At 36.1% G+C, this 23,226-nt stretch overlaps 1 protein-coding gene across 1 annotated transcript in view; it reads right to left on the minus strand.

The window, feature by feature from the left end:
- Positions 1-23,226, minus strand: part of MBTPS2 (membrane bound transcription factor peptidase, site 2) — a 47,412-nt gene that overhangs the window by 17,587 nt on the left and 6,599 nt on the right. The window contains exons 4-7 of the mRNA XM_069063417.1: positions 21,304-21,407; positions 20,748-20,875; positions 7,474-7,592; positions 6,314-6,494 (exon numbers count right to left, since the gene is read on the minus strand). Coding sequence (XP_068919518.1) covers positions 6,314-6,494; positions 7,474-7,592; positions 20,748-20,875; positions 21,304-21,407 — 532 coding nt within the window. The remainder of the gene's footprint in view (positions 1-6,313; positions 6,495-7,473; positions 7,593-20,747; positions 20,876-21,303; positions 21,408-23,226) is intronic.

Below are 23,226 nucleotides of genomic sequence, written 5' to 3' on the forward strand. Positions count from 1 at the left end.
TGCTTAAAATACCTCTAGGATCCATGATTTTATTGTTGTAAGTTGTTATGGCTAAAAAAAGAAAAAAAGTGATTGTCCAACCTTCTGGCCACCAAATTCTGTAAGCCTAATTAGTCTGGTTCTCAGACAAAAGGCCTAGAGACCATTCTAGGACTGGACTTAAAACCTTTCCAGCTTGAGAGGGCCTGCCAGAATGTGTACCATGCTAGAAAAATCTTTAGGAACTTTTACATTAAAATGAAATAAAGCATTTGAGTAGGACTTTAATGGAAATCATTGATGCTTACTTACTTGAAATTCTTACTGCAAACTCCTAAGCACCTACTGGTATAGACATCTCTAGTATATACTATGCTTACAATTACTTATCTTAGTTTATCTACCACTCAATCATCAAATATTAATCAATTATCAAGAATTTACCAAGTATTTATTATTTTCCAGGCTCTGTGCTAAGTGCTAAGTACACAAGGAAAAAATGAAATAGTCTATGCTCTCCAGGATCATACATTCTACTGAGGGAAATAGCTTGTATAAATATGTGTATACACAATAAATTCAAGTTTGTTTAGGAAGAGAGGGAATTTGTAGAGGGGGTGATCAAGAAAGGCTTCATGTAGAAGGTAATACTTGAGATGAGTCTTGAAGGAAATAAGGAATTCTATAAGGTGAGGGTGAGGAGGGAAATCATTCTAGGAATAGGCAACAACCAATGCAAAGGCACTGAGATAGATGGTTAAGAGTTCTGTGTGTGAGAAATAGCAAGAAAGTCAGTTTGGCTAGACTAGTGAGTGTAGGAAAGGAAGTAATATATAATGAGACTAGAAAGGTAAACTGGGGGTAGATTGTGAGGCACTTTAAAGTCAGAGGGTTTTATCATTATTTTTAGAGGCAATAAGGATCCACTGGAGTTATTAAGTATTATCAGACCTGTGCTTAAGACCTAAATAAATTTTATAAATTTTAATAATGAATAGCAATTTTAACCGGAGTCATCTGGTATCTTTCACTAAAGTATTTCTTTAAAAAAATTACACAGTTAATAATACTGAGTATGACTATGTGGCCTCTGTATATTCTGTGTGTGTATGTGTATGTATATGTATATGTGTATGTATATATATATATACATATACACATGTAAAAATATACCAAAAGTAGAATACTTAATCTCCTACTAGTACCAAATGCTAGATTGGGAATCATGAATATGACTGATTTTAAAGCTTGGATCTTCTGGTTAGCAGTACAAAAACCAAGTAATCTAGCTGAAGTTACTGTGCCTTAATTTTAAACCTCTAATGTAGGGCTACCAGACATGTGGTCCCTGTGTATCTCCCTTCATTCCTATGAATGCTCAGAGGCTATAAGCTGCTTGAGGGCAGGGACTGCTTCATTCTTGTCTATCTATTCCAAGCATATAGCACAGTTCCTTGCACACAGCAAATGCTTAATAAATACTGAAATGAATGGAAAGGTAAGTCTAATTCTGGCCCAGGAAGTAAAAATCAGAATGGGATTGAGAGGAGCCTTTGAGATATTTTTCTGTATAGTTTGACTCTGGAAAGTCATACTTTAATCTGGGCCATCTTCCTTGAAAAACATAAAACTAATCAGGCCCAGAATTCTACTCTAGGGTAAATTTCAGTATTCTTAGCTCAAACACACTCTTGGGTCTAACTTTGACTTAGTCACCAGAGACTTCCTGAAGCTGCTTGTGACTGATTCTTCAGAGATCATTTGGTCCAGGGTGGACTGAAGAAAACAAATGCCAATCTATATAGTGAACTCTTTTTAAATAAATGGGACTGAGTTCCACCACTGTTGCCTTATTCCACCGAGGGCACATGTTACAAGATTTCCAAGAAACAAAAACAGTATGCATTTATCTAGGGTACCAAAGAAATGCAGATGAAAGATGTAAAGGCGAGCCAATGTTAGCTGAAGCGTGCTTAAATCCATGCTAGACAGTCTAATGAGTATTGCTTACTGACGTCATTTGAGATCCCCAAATGAAAAAACTTTTAAGAAACAGCAACACATTCTTTAAATCAAGTATCTATCAACCTGGGATATATATTATTGAGACTTTCCTATACCCAAAAGACTCTAATTTTATTATGTACTGAGAAACTCTCTAGATTCCATATAATAGAGAAAATGTGGGTATAGGAATAACCTAGTACTCACAAGAGGTAGGGATATAAGGGTCCAAGGAGTTTTACTTTTATTAGTCTCTAAAGTTAAGTTAGGATGGTTCTTGTTATATTACTTCCTTTGATAAAGATTAAGTTCATTCCACTAAGGGCATAATGCCAAGGGTGCCCTCACCTCCTTTAGATGGGGATTAAGGTTGTCCAAGTGGGATACGTGACATTTGACTCATAGCTTCACTTAGGGATCTCAATTTTCTCCTTTAGTATTCAATCCCATTCTCCTTAAAATAGTAGGTTCATCGAGGGCTGGATTTGCTGAATATGCTGCCTCTTAGCCAACACAATGCTTTCAAAAAAGAAAAAAGGAATTTAAGCTCCATGAATATATGAAATGAAATGCCTTTCAAACAATGAAAAAGGGGAGAATGTGAACTACCTTCAAGGTAAAAAAAATAAACCAATCAACTAAGAACCAGAATAGCATTAACTTTCATTTCTATTAAGAAAACTAAGTGGGAGATGAGTATACAAACAAGACAATGCCAAGAAAGCTCTTGCCAACTGACCAGGAGATCCAGGAATTTGGATCTGGATGCTGAGCTTGGGCGTAGAGTATGCCTCTGCCTGCTCTGACCCACAACAGCTACAGAAAAGTCCCTCTGAGGAATTTTTAGTTCCAGAGCCACACTGGGAATCTTAGTCTACTCTTGGGCTTATTATATACAACTGCTGAGAGGCAGTGTGAGAGAAGTGGATAGAGAGCTGGCCGAAGAGTTAAAAAGACAAGGATTCAAGTCTTATATTGACATGCACTATGACCCTGGGAAAATCACTTAACTCTCAGTGCCCCAAACAAATCTTTAAGGTTAATTTCAGAGGTGCAGATTTGCATTGGTATGCACTGAATTTTCTCACTAGGATTTCTATACATCGATGAAATCACAGTTCTGGAGTAAAAAAACCCCAAGAACAGACAATGGTTGAGTTGCCCTTCCAGAAATTCAATTTTCCCAAAGTTTACTCTGAAATGGATAAATTCAAGACCAATGAAGATCCTTGACCCAGTGTTATCTTGCCCCCAACTCCAAGGGCAGTTTAAGATTAGACTGCTCTTTAATGGGTAAGGAAGGGCAACAGTTAAGAGCGATGTGATATTTAATCTAAATTAAGAAGTGAGTTAGATAGATTACTCATGTCTGAATTTATCTATCAGAAATTTCACTGCCAAGTTCTAAGAATGTCTTTTAGTTTAACCAATATTGTTCAATATTGATCACTTATTTTCTATTTGAACTTGTGTCTTAAGCAACCTGTGGCCCAGTTAATTACATCCTTTACCTACCCAGGGAAGGCCAGAATTTTGACTAGTGGTTTGTATCACACTAAGAAATGACACAATTCATTGCCAATATACAAAAACAAATAAATGGGGGTGGGGATGGGAAAGAAAGAGTCAAGAAGAAGTAAGGTAGGCAAACCAGGGGAAATTATTCCCACAGTAGCTTAATGAGTAGAAATATTGTAACATATCCTCCTCTCAATTCTATATACTAATATTAAAATGAAAATAAAAAAGCTTATTCTATATATCTAATATAAATGGCTTTTAGATGACCTAGGCCTTTATTCCCCTCCATTCACATTAAGAAATGACTACAATTTATTTTACTGAAAAAGGCAGAAAATCCACTTTTAACTAAATGTAGCTACACTGCCAATATGAGGCTTGTTTATTACCTTAATGCCTACCTATTTGGGACACAAATAGTTTTATTTTGGAATATACCTTTAAAGCCACTTATAATTCTTAAATAAATGGACAATATTTCTATAAATGAAATAATTATCTCCATATTAAAAAAAGATGGTTAAATTTAGACAAAGATTTATCAGGTACCACAGAATACAGTAATGAAGCTGGTATTAAAACTCTAATTTCTCCAAATTCTAGTCTAGTGTTCAGGCCATTATGCCAAACTAAATAAGAATACTGTCATCTATAAGTAGCTGAAATGCAGACTACAGAAATATATTTTGCTTTAGATTTTATGATTTTTTTAAAGTTTTATACCAGCATGGCAAGATTAGTAATCATTTTTGACTATTTAAAAATACTGACCAAAAAGCATTTGAACCATGAAAGCAGTAAGGAAAAAATTTTGAAAAATTTCTGAGAAAATTCTTACCTGAATTCTATCTGATAAGAAAAGAGCTTTACTGCATTTGGCAATACGGGCACCCTTATAAAACTTCTCATTAAATCCAGAACTGGTCATATTTCTTATTAGATTAATAAGTCACTTGAGATTTTACAGTTTAAGATGGAGATGAATCACAGCAAGGCAAAGAGAGTGATAAAGGGGGGCGGCTAGGTAGCGCACTGGCCTTGGAGTCAGGAGGAACTGAGTTCAAATATGGCCTCAGAAACATAACACTTACTAGCTATGTGACCTTGGGCAAGTCACTTAACCCCAATTGCCCTCTAAAAAGCAAAAAAAAGAAAGTGATAAAGGATTGAAAACAAAATTTCTAAGCAAAGCTTAACATAACTAAAGTTATTTATCTAGTTATCTAAATATTAGGCAAAAGGATAGTTTAATCGTCTTAAGTTATTTGAATTCTTAAGGAATATGGTGTCCCTTTTTGGTCACCCTTGAGTCTATTCTAGATTAAGAAAAATGTATAAAAATATCAACCTTAAAGAACTGTATTTGGTATAAGGAAGAATATCCTTATTATAAGGTATCTCTGTAATCAAGAATTTTTTTAAACAAAGTATTCACCATTTTACCTTGCCTTGCATAAGCTATATATATAGTATCATCACCTAATCTTTTATCTATAATACTTCATAAATTTTGTTAAGTGCTTATAATTATCCACTTTCTGATCTGATTCTTGTAAACATCTTGCAGGTTAACAAGAAAGGTATTACATCACTTTAAAGATGTGAATACTGAGGTTCAGAGAAGTTAAAGGACTGATCCAAGGTCACACAGGCACAGGTTAGAACTCCAGTCTCTGGATTCCATGGCCCCTGAACTTTTAACTACAAAACCAAAATCACCAACCTTTATTAATACTCCACTCCAAATTGTTTTTGCTTTAAGAGGGACATAAACATCAATCTAGGATACTTCTTTCTAGCAACAAAGATACACCCTGTGTTCTAAACTCCTATAGTCTTAGATCTTAAGTAAGACAGGTTCCTTCAGCTTTTAAGGCACAAGAGGGAAGTGTTTAAAGGTGGTAAATTTATGGGGCTGATGGAGCTCAAAATCAGCCTTGTGTGCTCATTAAGGACTCTGCCTATACTTGGAGTCAGGAGGACCTGAGTTCAAATCTGACCTCAGACACTTGACACTTACTCTCTGAGCAAGTCACTTAACCCTGATTGCCTTGCCAAAACAAAACAAAATGAACAAAAAGAATCAGAGCAATATATGTCTGGATACAGTTGAACCTACTACCCCAATGACCATTTATGGATGGTGTGCTTCCATAAGCAGTGGACACAGCAATAGAGTGGACAAAGTCTGGGAGTCAGAAGACCAGTATTTGATTCCCTGCCCTGGCACTTACTAGCTATAGGAGAAAGCATCGTAATCATCCAAGCCAAAGTGGGGGTAAAATGCCTGCTTTGACAAGATCATGAAGTTGTTGAGAACTTCCATTAAGATAATGCTTATGAAAAGGCTTTTCTAAGTTATGAAGAACTATAAAAATAACTGATTGCTACTCTCTGGATAGTCACATTTTATACTGTTAGGCTTTAAGATAATAATTATGTAAGTTTTGATACGTTTCTGACAGAGGTAAAAATGAAGTCCAACTTTTTTACTCTAGTTCTGAGCTTTCTTATCACTGCTGACTATACACATGTATTTTTGAAAGTATGGAGAAGTAACTTTAGTAATCTTGAGATTTAAGAATTAAGTAGAAAACTGGACAGAAGGTCAAAATGGACTGATGAAAAAGAAAACTTGGATGTCAGCACCCAATTAAGCAGGAAGAATGACCACTAGTATTTTTTAGTACATTGCCACTGAGCTTTAAGAAATCTATTTTTGAACAAAGAAATCATAAGGAAATTACATGTTCTAAGCAGAAGTGACCACTCAGTATTACAGGTTTTATTATATTCAGCATACACACACCTCTGGCTGGGAAGCTTAACTGTTGCAAAGTTGTTGAACTTATACAGTAACCAATCTGTGGCTCCTGTGAAATGATCCCCAGACAGTAATTCCAATCTTCCACTTTATGAACTGAACAGTCCTGTAGCTGGGTGACTAGGTCTCCCACAAAGAGGCCTCTGGGTCCATTAGCAGGTGAGTCCTTAAGAATAAGAATGGGGAGGAGGATTTGGTTGGGGGTGAGGGGAGGAGAGAAAAACTGGTTGAAAATAATCCCTAAAGTATCTTCACTTTACTCCATATATATAACATGTGGAACCAATTTACAATTACCCTAGATATGTAGTTCTAAGAAAAAGGTGAATCAATTTCCTTGCTACAGAAAATTTTAGGATTGATTTGAATCAAAGAACAACATTATTTTATTTAAATCAATGTTAGAAGTTTTCAGAAACATCAAACATATTTAACATGGTGTAGCAGTAAGCTGAAAAGTTTTATCTAACCATATCTCGTAGACATTCCTCAACAATGAGCATGGATATTAAAACCTTTTATGATAGGACAAGTGTTTTCAAACTTTTAATTTAACATTTCTTAGTGGATACAAGTTGTAAGATTTTTTCCTTTTATCTAAAACTTTCCATGATCCACTGATCATTATCTCCACCTGAAAATCACTGTTTTTTTTTTCCATCCAGAATCTAAACAAGAACTCTGTATAGCACTTGTAGTATTTTTTGAACTAAAGGGAATTAACCTGACCACCCACTAACTCTACTATAAAACAGACTTCAGTTTAATTTCTTTATTCCTCAAGAATCATCACATTTGAAAAGTTCAGCTACAAATTTAAACAAAGTGAAGCCATCTATGTTGATCAACAAATACCATGCATCACATTCTACCTTTGATGAATTCTACCACTTTATAGGTGATATATATGTATACACACATATGTATATATAAATGTATATATTTTAAAAAATCTAGTGTTCCTCATAGCATAATTTGCTACAGCTATGAGGCAGAGTAATTTTTCTTGAACAAAATTGAGTCTTCCGTACATAAGGACATATCAACAATTACTCTTCACATTAAAGAATATTGTACCACATAGAATTTGGCAGAATTTTTACTACTGCTGCTGCTACCAAAACAATCAACATGACTTGTCTTACCTCAGTGACATCAAGAACAAGGGCCCCAACTCCAGTGTAGTAAAGTGGGAAAAGAATTACAGGTAGCAGAAAGAGAACCACAAGACTTAAAACTCCAAGTACAAAATTGTGCCAGACACCTGAAAGGAGGTTAAAATCTATGAATAAGTGCAGACAACAGAAAAGTGTAGACAATCTTAAGAGACATCTTAATTACTTTATACAAGTTATTACAAGTGAAATAATATTGAGAAGCTGAACAATCTCCTAATCTCTTAACAGAGAAGGTAACTATACCTGACATCACAAAGATTCCCTGTTTACTTCTAATTAAGGTACTAAAATATGAAAATAATCAAGACGTTAATTTCTTTTTTTTTTTTGCCTTTTTTTGAAGGTGAAACAAGTGACTTGCCCAAGGTCACACAGCTAGTAAGTGTTATGTGTCTGAGGCTGAATTTGAACTCAGGTCCTTCTGACTCCAGGGCTGGTGCTCTATTCACTGTGCCACGTAGCTGCCCCTCAAGATGCTAATTTCTATCCAGGAAAACATGCCATAATTTTAACTAAAACCGACTTTATAACTTTTTTTTCAACTACGTGATTCAACTAAAAACTAATATTTCCAAAAATGTTCACATCAATTTTCTAAAATTTCCTCTTTTACTATTATGAATCTGATAAACATAAATATTACACTTTATTAATTTAGGCACACTTATGACAACTGAAATGAACTTCCTGACACATTCACAAAAGCTATTTAAATAGAAGAATACCAATTTATCATCTCACATTAACATCTTAATGAAATGTCACCTTTATTTTATTCCCTTGACATGGATTTAAGTCCAAAGGAATCTGAATAGTGAATTCATTTTTTTACCAATGTACTCTGCTTTTTGTTTTTGTTTTTTCACTTTTTGGAGGGGGGAGGGCAGGGCAATTGGGGTTAAGTGACTTGCCCACATGGCTAGTTTTGTGTTAAGTGTCTGAGGCCACATTTGAACTCAGGTCCTCCTGACTGCAGGGCCAGTATTCTATTCACTGTGCCACCTAGCTGCCCCTTAACCAATGTACTCTGGACAGAAATATAAAACTTGTAGGAAAAACAGGATATGTAGGTGGCACAGTGGATAGAGAGCCAGTCCTGGAGTAAGGAAGACCTGAATTCAAGACCAGCTTCAGACATTTACTACCTGTGTAACCCTGGGCAAGTCACTTGACCATGTTTGCCTTAGGTTTTCTCATCTATGAGCTGAAGAATGAAATGCCAAAACCACATTTTGCCAAGAAAACCCCAAATGGCATTACAAAGAATCAGATACTACAGAAATGATTAAACACCAATAACATGTATGTCCAATTAAGATGTTTGAAAGTTATAAACTACACAGCAATATTTTAGGCCCAAATTTGGAAAACACATCAAACAAGAGAATATGCTAAGCCTATCAATTTGCTTGTTTACTTAGACACATTTAATATATATTTTAATTTTAAAATATATATAAAATGTGTCTAAGCTTTAGGGTTTGTAAAGCACTTCACATACATTATCTTATTTGATCATCAAAACATGGTTCTGAGAGGGGTGCTATCCCCACTGAGGCTGAGTGACTTCTCCAGGGAACTATAGCCAGTAAGTAAGAGACAGGATTCAGACTTATGTCTTCCTGACTCCAAGTTAAGTTCTCTGTTCACTATGTTCCCAAAGGACCAATTAAAAAAAAAACACAATTTATTTTTGTAATTTTATTTCATAGGATTAAAGGATGTAGCAGTACAAGGTCCTCAGAGATCTTTTAATATCCCCTCTTCATTTTGTGTTATCTGCTAGTCATCCCATAAACTGAAATTTTTTATTCTTTTTTTGCTAAAGACATAAAATCCTGTATGTTTGTACTTCAGCTAGATTATAACTCTTTAAAATCTACTAATTTAGCAACATGATACTCTACTTCTCAAAGTTTTCAATACTATACACAGAGTTCCTTAGTTTTAGTTGAGGGTCATTTTATATTAAAATGTAAGGATAGGTAAAATTTGAAGGAGCATTAAAGTTCAGTTATAACACTGCTACTCTGGGAACAAATGCCCACTGCAATGCACTTCCCTAACATCTGCCAGTACCAAAAAGGGCAGTGGAGTATAAAGTGTAGGCGGGGCAAATGAGAAACTGGCCCAAGGGGTTTCCACTGGGTCATAGCTAATAAAAGCCCTTGTGGTAGAACACAAGTTCCTGTCCTTAAGAATCTCACAATATTAGAGAAAGGATAAAACAAATACACAAATAACAATGGAGAGAACAATGTATCATAGGAGGTATAGGCTCCTGTGATGGTTCATAAAAAGATGAGGGAATAATTGGTTGTTGGAATCAAAGAACACTTCATGGTTGTTGATGCTGAATTGTTTTCAGTCATGCCTGACTCTTTGTGATTCCATTTGGGGTTTTCTTGGAAAAGATACTGGAGTGGTTTGCTATTTCCCTCTCTAGCTCATTTTGGAGATGATAAAACTGAGGCAAATAGGGTGAAGTGACTTGCTAGGGTCGGGAGGGAGGGGAGCCACCCAGGTAGTAAATATCTGACATCAGGTTTGAATTCAGGTCTTCCTGATTGCAGGCCTGCACTCTATCTCTCTATCTATCTCTCTATCTGTCTGTCTGTGTCTGTCTATATTCATGGAGATGGCAAATAAGTTGGCCCTCTAAGGATGATCAGAATTTCAACTGTTAAAAATCAAGGGAAGGAGCTCCTCATGTGGGAGTAATAGTAAATGTAGAAACAGAGAATGTTTTCTTTTTAAAGCAAAAGTTATTTTTTTTTTATTATCAACATGACACATCTCAAACATGAATGCTTCCATATACAAAGAAAAACTGAAAAAGAGAGCTGTATATGGAAGTATCTATAACTTATAAAATTTAGTGTATTTTAAAAAGTATATATTAAGCTAACAAACTGAAAATGACCATAAAAGAGAATATCTTGAAATTATAAGAGAAATAACTGAAAGAATTATGGAACTGATAAAAGTAAATGCTGGTTATTTGAAAAGACTAACAAAATTGATAAACCTTTAGTCAATCTAGATCAAATAGAGGGAAGAAAATCAAAGTAACAAAATAAATGAACAGGGTGAAATCATAACAAATTTAGAAGAAAAAAAAAGAGAATTATTAGAACATACCATACAGTTACTTGCTAAGAAATCTGAGCATTTAAAATAAATCAATTACCTACAAAAATATAAAACATTCAAATTAACAACATCAAAAAGATGTCAAATAATTTAATCTCAGAAAAGGAAATTAAACTAACTATAAAGGAACTACCAAAGAAAATAAACACTGGTACAAATCAAAACTTTTAAGCAACATTTACATGGATAATTATATCAAATGTTAGAGAAGTTGAAGAAGATGGAGACTTAGAAAAATCTAATACACACACATGTTATAAAGCTGAAGATGACCTTCTTTGAAGGCAACTGTTATAAAGCAATGGAGGCAGACTGGAAGAGATTAAGAAAGAGGAAATAAAAACTATAGATGTCAATAACTTGTTTGAGAAAAGATGATAAAATGAGCAGGAGTAAGAATTTTAAAAAACCTAGAGAAAATTAAAAAAACCAAACTAACAGTGAGAGACAATGATAGCAAACCCAGCAGGAAGGATCCAACACAAAAAGCCTAATGGAAATCACCAGAAAAACATGAAAATAATGGCAAGACATAAAAGACAAGGGGCATCTAGGTAGTGCTGTGGATACAACACCGGCCCTGGAGTCAGGAGAACCTGAGTTCAAATCTAGTCTCAGATACTTGATACTAACTGTGTGACAAAGTAACTGTGTAACAAGTAACAAAGTTACTTAACTGCAACTGCCTTGCCCCCTCTCCCCCCAAAAAGACAAAAATATTAAAAGAAAATATTAAATATTTAATTATATTTAAATTTAATTAAATATAATGTAGAAATATATTTTTATATAATCTATATAACATTCAATTTAAATATATAATTTATATATAATTATGTAATATTTAATTTAAATTATATTTAAATTTATTTGCTATATTTCAATATTAAAAGAAATTCTTAAAGATACTATAGTAAAATTTTAGTTTTTAAAAATATTTATAAGAACACATTGGGGTAGCTAAGTGGCACAGTGGGTGGAGTGCCAGGATTGGAGTCAACAAAACCTGAAGTCCTGGAGAAATTTAGGCAATGTAAAAACAAAAGTTATTAATAAAACTTAAAAAAAGAATGCTGTGAAATTATAATGACCAAGACTGATTCTCAAGAAAAGATATGGGAATGTATCTCCCTCCCTTTCTTGCAGTTACGGAAGACTGCATATAAAATAAGATTTGGCTGAGGTGTTGCTTAGTTTTGCTGGGGTTTTTTCCTGTTCTTTTTCCTTCCTTGTTTTAAGGGACAGCTCCCTGGGAGAGGTAGGGAGAGGAATATGTTGGGAAATGTAGATGACATAAAAATAAAAGCTATCAATAAACATTTAAAAAACTACCTCCTCCTCTCAAAAAACCAAACCAATCATAAGTTTCCTAGGGACACAGAGACTTTTGATGTTCTTCAAATATATAGTCAATGTTCCATGAATTCAAACTGTAATTAGATTAGCTATATATTTGACTTAAACACATGTGCCAGCCTAAAGTGGACAAGGCTGGAGCAAGGGGCAAGGCCTTATCCTTCAGATTCAGGGTCTGACAGAGAATGGCTTCTTTAATTCTTGGGTTAAACCACTGAAAAACTATCCCAAGCCCTAGAGGCTGTGCACTGGGGAGCCTTTAGGATGTTTAGGTGCAATTTGCTAGTTTTGTTTTGCCATAGAAGAGTTTGTCTGCAGCAGAGGGCTCATACTGGGGAGTAGTGGTATATAACATTAAATAGTTAAAAGTGGGATGATATTATGGAGAGTCTTAAATATTAGACTGGTAAATCTAATACTTTATATTCTATTCTACAGCCAATGGGAAACCATAGAAAGTTATTGAATGGGCAAATGCTTTACAAATATCTCATTTGATCCTCACAACAATTCTGAGAGGTAGGTGCTAGTATGACATCCACTTTACAAGTGAGGAAATTGAGGCAAATAAAAGTTAAGTGACTTGCCCACGGTGCCCCAGGTAGTAAATGTCTGAGGCTGAATCTGCTCTCAGGTCTTCCTGACTCTCCAGGCCCGGTGCTCTATCCACTGCACTGCCTAGTCAACTACTACAGAAAGATAAATAAAAAATACTATAAGTATATGTATATCACTATTCTAAGAACTTTGCCTTTTGATAAAAAGGATGAAATAACAACTAGGAATGCTTAATGATACTGTAGCAAAATTTTAGTTTTAAATATATTTATAAGAACACATTGGGGTAGCTAAGTGTTACAGTGGATAGAGTGCCAGGCCTGGAGTCAGTAGGATCTGAATTCAGATCCAGCCTCAGACACTTACTAGCTGTGTGACTTTGGGAAAATCACTTAACCCTGCTGGCCTCAGTTCCTCAACTGTAAAATGAATCGGGGAAGGAAATGGCAAACCATTCCAGTATCTTTAACAAGAAAACTCCCAACATGGGGTCATGGAGAGCTGGGCATGATTGAAATGACTCAAGAACAAAAGAATATATTGCTATAACAGGGTTTCTTAACTTAAGGTCCATGAACTTTAGAAAAATATATATTTTGAATACTCTAGTCCAACATAATTGAGTTTCCTTTGTCACCCGAAGTATTTTATTTTGTTATTATTTTTTTTAAGCAATTGGGGTTAAGTAACTTGCTCAAGGTTACATGGCTAGTTATTTCTGGGTGTGGTGTGGGCCGGGTGCTCTTACTCGCTGAGCCACCTGGCCGCCCCTAAGCAATTGGGGTTAAGTAACTTGCTCAAGGTTACACAGCCAGGTGTTTCTGGGTGGATGCTAAGTGTCTGAGCCCGGATTTGATTCCCCAGGTCATCCAGACACTGGGGCCGGTGCTCTTACTCACTGTGCTACCTGGCCGCCCCTATTTTATTTTATTCTGAATGGAGTCCACAGCTTTCTACTTATGAGGAGTGGGTGGGGGCTGGGGAGGAGGAAGGAAAAATGAAATGGGACCCAGTCCATTAATAAAATAAGGTTACGGACATTTAAACTAAAGTATATTTAAACTCCAGCAAAAGGGATTCAGGTTGCCTTCACTTTCACAAAGAAAGAAAGCCCTCTATTGGACTCATCTAAATAATGCTTCCAAATATTAGAATGAAAAAAGCTTAGTGATTAACTGATTTAACTGACAGTTTCTATTTTTCCCCACTGCCAGTCACACCTAAAACATAGAAGCTCATACATTATACATGTATTCACATAAAAATAGTAGAAAATCATATCTAAAATATGAAACAAAATTAGGATATAACTTCTAATCAATTCTGCATAATTTACAGGAATGTCTATAAAAATTTTAAAAACTTTTAAATAAATCGGAGTCAGATAACAGAACAAGCTGCTTTATATAAAGTCCAATTATGTACCACACTTGGGATGAACTGTACTACATCTGATATGTACAATAGGACTTTTAAAAAAAAATTAATTTATTTGTTTACTTTTAGTAAGGACTTTGAAAAGATGTTTTCCTTGAGAAGCAAAATTGATGCTGAAGCATTGTTAAATCAAGGCTACCCTTTCCTTTCCATGCACAATCTTCCTTTGAGAACTAGAATTGAAGAAGAATTTCTAGTGCACTGACTGCCTACTCTGGAGATGTTATTTCCAAATCTTACAAAGGGAAGAAGATGTAGCAATACAGGAGAAGTGTCTAACTAATTAGGAGATAAGTAAAATTAGGTAGTCTTTCCTTACATAGTATACCTCCTAACTTCCCAAGGTCCAGCAATATCTTCAAATTTCTTTTCTTGTACTTGAAAGTTCTCCCTAATTTCCCAAGGCAGAGGAACTGATCAATCAACTAATCAATCAACAAATATTTGTTATATACATGCCAAGCACTATGCTAGGTGCTGGGGATACAAATACAAGGAACAGACCCTCTGTGCAATGAGTTTATATTTTAATGGAGCAGAGGAACACACACACACACAGGCACATGTATGTGTATATAGGTATATATGTGTGTATATATATATATATGTGTACATACAAGTATAAAGCTTATATATGTGTGTGTGTGTGTGTGTGTATGTTACTATTCTGTGGACACAGATGTTGATATCTGATTGAATGATGGAATCCTAATAAGGCTGCCCCAGTCCCAATCTTCTAGCTTCATTATAGGCCCTATTGTACCTACCTACCCAGTGCCCCTTCCCCACTGTGTATCCACCTCCCCCCCACAATGTCCTAACTTCTTCATATATGCCTCCTTGCTCACTAGAACAACAGGTGTGTCCATGAACTCATAGTTCTCACAGAAGAGCAGGCATATCCACATGATGGGATCCCAGCCACAACCTCTACCTAATCACTGCCCCCAGTCCTATTCCCAAAGAAACAAGTGTGTTCTTGTACTTAACCACAATCACATCATCCATCTAACCCAAGACAGGACCACAATACCTATCTTTTTTTTTTATTTTAGCAATATTTTTATTTATTTAAATTAATTTGTTTCCTTTTATTTTACATGATTCAATTCCACAATTCCTTGGGTTTCACATTTTGTCCCCCTCCTCCCCCTCCCCCCCACGGCAGCATATAGTCAAGTATAGGATCTGTAAATACTTTCACATTATACATTAGTCAGGTTATAAGGACGGATTGTACCAGCTGGAATGAAAAATGGTGAAGAGGACATAAAACCAAATAAGAGAAGGAGAAAGATCAGGTATTTTGCTTCCACCTGGATATAAACTTAGTTCTTTCTCTGGATGCACATATTTCTCTCCATCATGAGTCTTTTGGAATTGACTTATATCGCTGCATTGCTGAGAAGAGTCCAGTCTATCAAAGCCTAACTATCTATCTTGACCAGACAGGAACACAATAGCTAGCCAACTGGAGGGCAGCATGACCAAAATATTTAACCACTGAACTACTGATGGAAGCCGTCTCCTCCATTACCTAATCCCTTAACAAACTCCTCCTGCCTTTATAATATTAATCATATTCCTATATTCTATGTAAATTTTGATTGTGTACTCAGCATCTTTACCCTATAAAAATCCATCTTGCTGTCTCTAAAATTGCTGGTTCCTCTTGGAACTTAGTCTGCTTCATGATAGGTATCAATCTCAATAAATGCCTATACTTGGATTAGAGGTGGTCTGACTCTGAATTCTTTTTTTTTTTGCTTTTTGGAGGGCTACTGGGGTTAAGTGACTTGCCCAAGGTCACATGCTAGTAAGTGTGTCAAGTATCTGAGGCTGGATTTGAATTCAGGTCCTCCTGACTCCATCGTTGGTGCTCTATTCACTGCACCACCTAGCCACCCCTCTGACTCTGAATTCTTTGAGATGGTTCCATCACAACATGTCATGAAACCCCAACAGTTTTCGGGTGGGCAGAGCCTCCACCACAACAGTTTTTGGAGTCCTGGGTTTAAATGGCAACAATATCTATATAGGCAAAATTAAATACCATTTGGTTTGGGAGTAAATGCAAGGAGAGAGGGCACTAGCAAACAGAGCAATCAGAAAAAGCTTTATATAGAAAACTGTCTGAACTACATAATAAAGGAAGCCACGGACTCTAGGAGGAAGAGGCAAGGAAAGAATGTATTCAGAAAAAGCATGGAGAAGTAGATGAGAGTGTCATATGGGCACAGAAAGAAGGCCAGTGTGGTTGGATTACAGAGTGAGGGAAAGTAAAGTCCAATGAGGCTGGAAATACAGGGTGGGGCCAGGTTGAATAGAGTTTTATTTATTTTTTCTTTTGTAATCCTATATATTTTATTTTTAAAATGACTTTTTTTTTCATTTTTCAAATCCTTTATTAATTTCTGATTTACACCATTCATTTCTGCCAGATTTTGAGTTACACATTTTCTACCCGTTTTTCCCCTACCCATCACCCCAAAATAGTAGTCCCACAGTATATCCCCTCCTCCAATCTGCTCTCTCCCATATCTTCTCTCATGCCCCCTTCTACTTTTCCAGTAGGGCATGGTGGATCTCTATGCCCAAGTGCCTGTATATCTTATTTCCCAATTATATGTAAAATAGTATTATTAATAGTATATATATATATATATATTTTTAAACATTTGATTTTAAAACTTTGAATTCCAGATTCATTCCCTTCCTCCCTTGTCACCCACCCTTAATGGAAAGATAAGCAGTTCAGTATAGGTTCTACATGTGTAGCTTATGCAAAACATTAACATAGCTGATATATTGTAAAAGACTGACTATATTTCCCTCCCTCCTATCTCACCTCCCACTAGTTCTATTCTCTACTTTGATCTCATCCCTTTTCAAAAGTGGGTGCTTCCAACTTTCCTCCCCCCCCACGCTGCCCTCCATTCCATCATCCCCCCTCTCATCCCCTTCCCCCCCAACTCTCCTGTAGGGTGAGATACCTTACTTAGTGTGTATTTCATTCCCTCCTTGAGCCAAATTCAATGAGAATAAGGTTGACCCATTCCCTTTGGCCTTCCTATTCTTCCCCTCCATTGTAACCATTTTCCCTTGCCTCTTCTATATGAGATAGTTTACTCCATTCTGTCTCTCTCCATCTCCTCTCACTATATTCCTCTCTCACCTCTTAATTTCACCTTTTAAGTATCATCCCTTCCTATTAAATTGGTCCTGTGCCCTCTATCTATGTCTACCTGTAAACATATATACACACATTCACATATGTATTCATATGCCCATATACCCTCTGATATAGACATATATATATTACCTTCAACTATTTTCATACTGAGCAAACTTTCATCAGTTACAATTATTGTTTTTCCATGTAGGAATGTTAATAGTTCCACTTTGATAAGTTCCTTATGGTTTCTTTTCCGTTTACCTTCTCATGCGTCTCTTGCTTCTTATATCTGAATGTCAAATTTTCTATTCAACTCTGGTTTTTTCAGCAAGAATGCTTTAAAGTCCTCTATTCCACTGAATGACCATATTTTCCCCTGAAACATGATACTCAGTTTTGCTGGGTAGGTGATTCTAGGTGATCCCAGCTCCTTTGCCCTCCGGAATATCATATTCCAAGCTCTTCGATCCCTCAATGTAGAAGCTGCCAGATCCTGGGTTATCCTGATTGTGTTTCCATAATATTCAGATTGTTTCTTTCTGGCTGCTTGTAATATTCCCTCCTTGATCTGGGAATTTCAGAACCTAGGAGTTTTCTTTTTGGGATCTTTTTCAGGAGGTGATAGATAGATTCTTTTAAGCTCTATTTTGCCTTCTGGTTCATCAGGGCAGTTTTCCTTGAGAATTTCTAGGAGGATGATTTCTAGGTTCTTTTTTGATCATGGCTTTCAGGTAGTTCAATAATTTTTAAATTATCTCTCCTGGATCTACTTTCCAGGTCAGTGATTTTTGCGATGAGATATTTCACATTGCCTTCTATTCTTTCATTTGTTTGGATCTGTTTAATAGCATCTTGATTTCTCATAAAGTCATTAGCTTCCATTTGCTCCAATCTAATTCTGAAGGAATGATTCTCCTCATTGAGCTTTTGAGATTCTTTTTCCATCTGGCAAATTCGGCTTTTTAAGGCATTCTTCTCCTCATTGCCTTTTTGAGTTTCTTTTGCCATTTGAGTTAGTCTGCTTTTTAAGGTGTGATTTTCCTCAGTGAGGCTGCTGACTCTCATTTTGTAATTTTCTTGCATTGTTCTCATTTCTCTTCCCAATTTTTCCTCCACTTCTCTTTTTTGCTTCTTAAGGTCCCCAATGGCCTGTAACCAGCTCATATTTTCCTTTGATGTTTTTGGGGCAGGAGTTCTGACTTCACTGTCTTCCTCCTGTTCCATGCTTTGCTCCTTTCTGTCCCCAAAATAGGAGTCTAATGTTGCTTCTTCTGTTTGCTTTGTTTCTTTTGCCTGGGCATGTTGCCACTCATTACTTGACTTTTGGGCTTTTTGTCACAGTAGGACTCTGCCACTAGATGGGAGCTTGCATCCCAAATGCTGGGGTGTTCTCAGCTGCCGGAGGTATTACTTGGGAGCCCTTGCTAAAGCCTCCACACACTTTAGCAAGCTGGACACATACCCCAGTGCCTCCACCCTAGACCACAATCCAGATCCAAGCAGGTTAAAGTGAGAGTGAGTACCCCTCGGACCGGTCGCTTGGTCCCCCTACACTCTGCAGAGAAGGAGCTGAAGCTGCCACATGGCTGCGGTGGCTGCATTGCAGCCCTCAGCTGCCGAGGCACTCTCAACTACTGGGTCCCAAAGTCCATACTGCACTGACTTCTCACTTTGTCCTTTGCATCTATGTGTTGATAAATATGGAAACAACCACAGCTGCTGGTGATCTGGAGTCCCTCCAGCCAGCGGCTGGTCAGGCCCGCCCTGGGGTTAAAACCTTGGTGTGGAGCTGGGCTCAGCAACCAGAACACTGTGCTGGACAATTCCTGCCTGCCTGCTGGGCCATCCTCAGTGGGAGGTTAGCTTCTCTGTGTCATTTTGTGGGTTCTGTAGCTCCAAAGTTTGTTTAGAGTTCCCTTTTACATGAATTGGAGAAGTTGGAAGCCGCGAGCCGTGTGGAGGATCTGCTTCTACTCTGCCATCTTGACTCCGCCCCCAAATAGAGTTTTAAAAGTTAAAGAGTTTTTATTTTATTCTAGAGGCAAGAGGAATCTAATAAAATTAACTAAGTATGGGAGTCACATGTTTAGGTCTGTGATTAAGGAAAATTACTTTGGTAGCAGTCTGTGAGATAGTCTGGAGTGGTGAGACCTGACATAGGGGGTCCAACTAGGAGGCTGTTTCAGTAATTGAGAACATACATCCCTTCAACTCTGGAGCAATTTTAGAAACTCCTTAGTTATAAAACCTTATGGTAAATTAGAAATCAACAAGGGATTTAGATTGATTTATATTGTCCAGACCTGGAATTCCTAATGTGGAAAATCACTCTGTTGATACAGATCAGCAACTTTAATTTACATAATTATAGTCTTCCACAATTGCCAGGGACATGGTGAGATTAAGTGACTTCCCTATGGTCACAAAGCTAGTAGTGCCAGAGGCAGGATTTGACCCCAGGCCTTCTTTACTCCAAGGTCAGCAGTCTATTATACTATGATGCTTTTCACATTTAAACACACACACACACACATACACACACATACACACAAACATGCAGACTCGGGAGGAATATAAGTAATATTTAGATTAAGTCAACTGGAAGCACACTTTGCATAAAATCTGTATGTTGAAGCATTTATTTCTTAGCTACTTCACTGTAAAGTGAATTGCTTTTAGTATAACCTAACCCACAAGAGGCAGCTGGCTGGACCTGGAGTCAGGAAGACCCGAGTTCAATTCCAGCTTCAAACATTTACTAGCTGTAAGATTTAGGGCAAGTCACTTAACTTGTCTGCCACAATCTCCTCATCTGTAAAGTAGGAATAATAATAGCACCTACCTAGCAGGGCTTTGTGAAGCATTTTGCAAACCTTAAAGCACTATTTAAATGCTAGCTATCATCATCATCATCATCATCATCATCATCATATCATTCATTCACTCAATCAACACTTATTAAATGCCTACTATGCTAAGACACAGTGCCACTATTAGGCACTGTGCTAAGTGCTAAGGATAGAAAAAGTGGCAAAAGAGAGTTCCTGCCTTCAAGGAAACTCACAATCCAATATCATCATTATTATTAAAAATAAAATGAAAACCAAAATTAGTATGATGATATGAAAATTCCTGAGAGGTGAGACAGACACGAACAGCTAAAATACTTTACAATCCAAAAGTATCCATTTAAGTCTCTATATTTCTAATTTATACATTTAGAGCAACGAGTTGCAGAATGTAACCTTAGCAATTATATATGTATTGCAACATAGACTACTTTTCTGATTTACATAAGGACATTTCAGTGTACCATGAAAAACAATTCATCAAAAGCCTAATCAAATATTGGCACAAATGAAGTTTATTTTTTTAGATTCAACTAATCTTTAGTCTTTTTACTAACCTTTCCCACTAATAGCAGCAGTGTCTGCTACGTAATACAATCACTAAGAAACAAATTCTGACAAATCATGATCTCTTCATTTGTGATGCTGTAACAGATAGATTAAAAATGAACTCATAAAGTTGGTATTTAAAGGAAGAATTTCAAATCACTTACCTGCACAGAATATTCTTAGCTGCTGGACTGGAGATATAAGTTGTAAGTGGGTAGTGAACAGATCAACAAATGCTCCAGGATAAACAATGAAAATAAAAATTCCAAATCCATTAAATCGAACTTGTTCTCTAAGAAATAGAAAAAGGAATAAGAATTTAGTAATACTACTTCAATTCACAAATCAAGAACTAATATAACACTAAGCTTTTATATAGCAAGTTAAACTTTTGCTAAAAAGTCCCTTTTACTTCAAAATTACTTAAAAGAACAAAATTAAATTTTTGTTATTGCCATTAGTACAAAAAACTGAAGATAATCTATGTGAAAGACAGACTAAAATGGACTGCCAAATTTTGTAGCAGCATTAGATCTAGCTACAGTATATAAGATACCATTCTGTAAAAGGGCAAACTTAAAATGCAACAAAGGATTATAAATTGAATTTTCCATTTAAAAACTGTTATCAGATGTCAGTCTAAGAAGTTAACTTTGAAACAATACTTCCTTTAAAAGTTTTGGTAACATACAATAGAAGAAAAAAGTCTGATTACATTACCGGATTGCTGCCACCCCATGGCCAATTTCATGTATGACACCACTAATAAGGATTGCAGTAAAGAAATAGGTCAGTTGGCTGACAGGTAAATTTACGCCAGGAACCTGTTCAAGCAAACAACAAAACACACACCAGTATAATAATTTATTTAACAACAACAACAACAACAACAACAACAAAAGATTATTTTAAGTTGTTCCTACTTTGGCTTCCTCTTATATTATTATTATTATTGTTGTTGTTGTTACATTGTCATGGCTCTTTTGAACATTCCACATAGCTAAAATAGGGAGGAAAATAAATGGCTCAGTTTTTCATATCTACCATAAATCTTACTTTATTTAAAAGAATGTATTATGAGCTAAATAGAAACAACTAAAGAAACATAAAATCAATCAATAAGCATTATTGATAGCTTACTATATGTCAGACAGTGCTAAGCTCTGGGGACATAAAGATAAATAAAAAATAGTCCTGGGCCTCAAGGCATTTTTGAGGTGCCTACTATGTGCCAGATAGATAGGTTTGTCATTATATGACAAAAAAGAAACAGCACTTGTACTCAAGCAACTTCTCTAACTAAAGGACACAACATATGTGTATAGTGGGAGAGAGGGAAACTGATGTGTATAAAGTTCTGACCTCACTTTGTATTCCCTATTTTCTTGGATACTTCATATTCTTATCACTCATTCACAGCTCTGTATCTTAGTATTCTGTGAATATTCCATAATTCATTCAGTTATTCTTTTAGTTGCTGGGCACATAGGTTATTTCTGTTTTTTTGCTGTTACAAATAAAACAGCTTATATATATGTATATTTGATATAAAATGGCTACTCAAATATATGAAGTAAGGTAATTTTTCTGTAATATATGTAACTGGTAATCCTTTTTCTTTAACTGGTCAGTCAGAAGGGAGAGCAGTAAAAGGAGTCAAGTCATATGTGTTAGGTTATCTAATAATACTTGGGCTACCTCATGAACCTGAGAGTGGTCCAGGGCAAAAAAGAAGGTGGTACCTCCCCTTCTTTCTAGAAGATTCTTTTTAGAATATTCTTTTTGCAAATTATTTTATTTTTTTGGTTTTTGGAGGGCAATTGGGGTAAGTGGCTTGCCCAAGGTCACAAGGCTAGTTTTTGTGTTAAGTGTCTGAGGCTGGATTTGAACTCAGGTCCTCCTGACTCCAGGGCCAGTGCTCTATTCACTGAGCCACCTAGCTGCCCCTTACAAACTATTTTAAAAGAATTATAATTATATATATATATTTTTATAACATTTCTACTTCCAAAAACAAGCTGTCCCAAAAGTGTTGGGGGTAGTCTTAAGCTATTAAAGCTGAAAGTATTTGGAAATAAAGGTGATATTAAAAAAAAAAATAAACAACTATAAAAGGTGATAAAGGTGATTTTAAAAAGCTTTAAGAACTTAAAGTTGAACTAAGACTTTTGGGATATCCTGCACATTCCTCCCCCATTCCTTACCTACTAATCTATTACCTGAAACAAAGAATTAAGCATGGAAAAAAAGGCAGTTCAGAAAAAACTAATCCCACACATCAACCTAGCCTGCCAGATTATATAATAATCTATACCCATAGTCCCCTTTCTTATCTCGTCTTTGGGCCAGGCTTGGTCATTATATTTAAGATCACAGCATTAGAGTTAAAGATGACAACAGAGGTCATTTAATCCAGCCTCTTGATTAAGTGGTGAGGAACTAGGGCTCAACAAGATGAAGATACTTGTCCAAGGTCACACAGATACTAAAGAGTACAGCCAAGCTCTGACCCTAGGTCCTCCAGCTCCAAATCCAATACCTTTGCCATGGCACAAAATGTGCAGTTTGTTTGTTGTTGTTCTTTCTGCTGACACTGTGAGAATCCCTGTGTCACTGTGGGTATTATTTTCATGATTCTGTGGT

Source organism: Petaurus breviceps, unplaced genomic scaffold (genome assembly GCF_028583685.1).
Source record: "Petaurus breviceps papuanus isolate PSGF00001 unplaced genomic scaffold, PetGlider_PUasm1.0 90574, whole genome shotgun sequence".
Classification (NCBI taxonomy): Eukaryota; Metazoa; Chordata; class Mammalia; order Diprotodontia; family Petauridae; genus Petaurus; species Petaurus breviceps.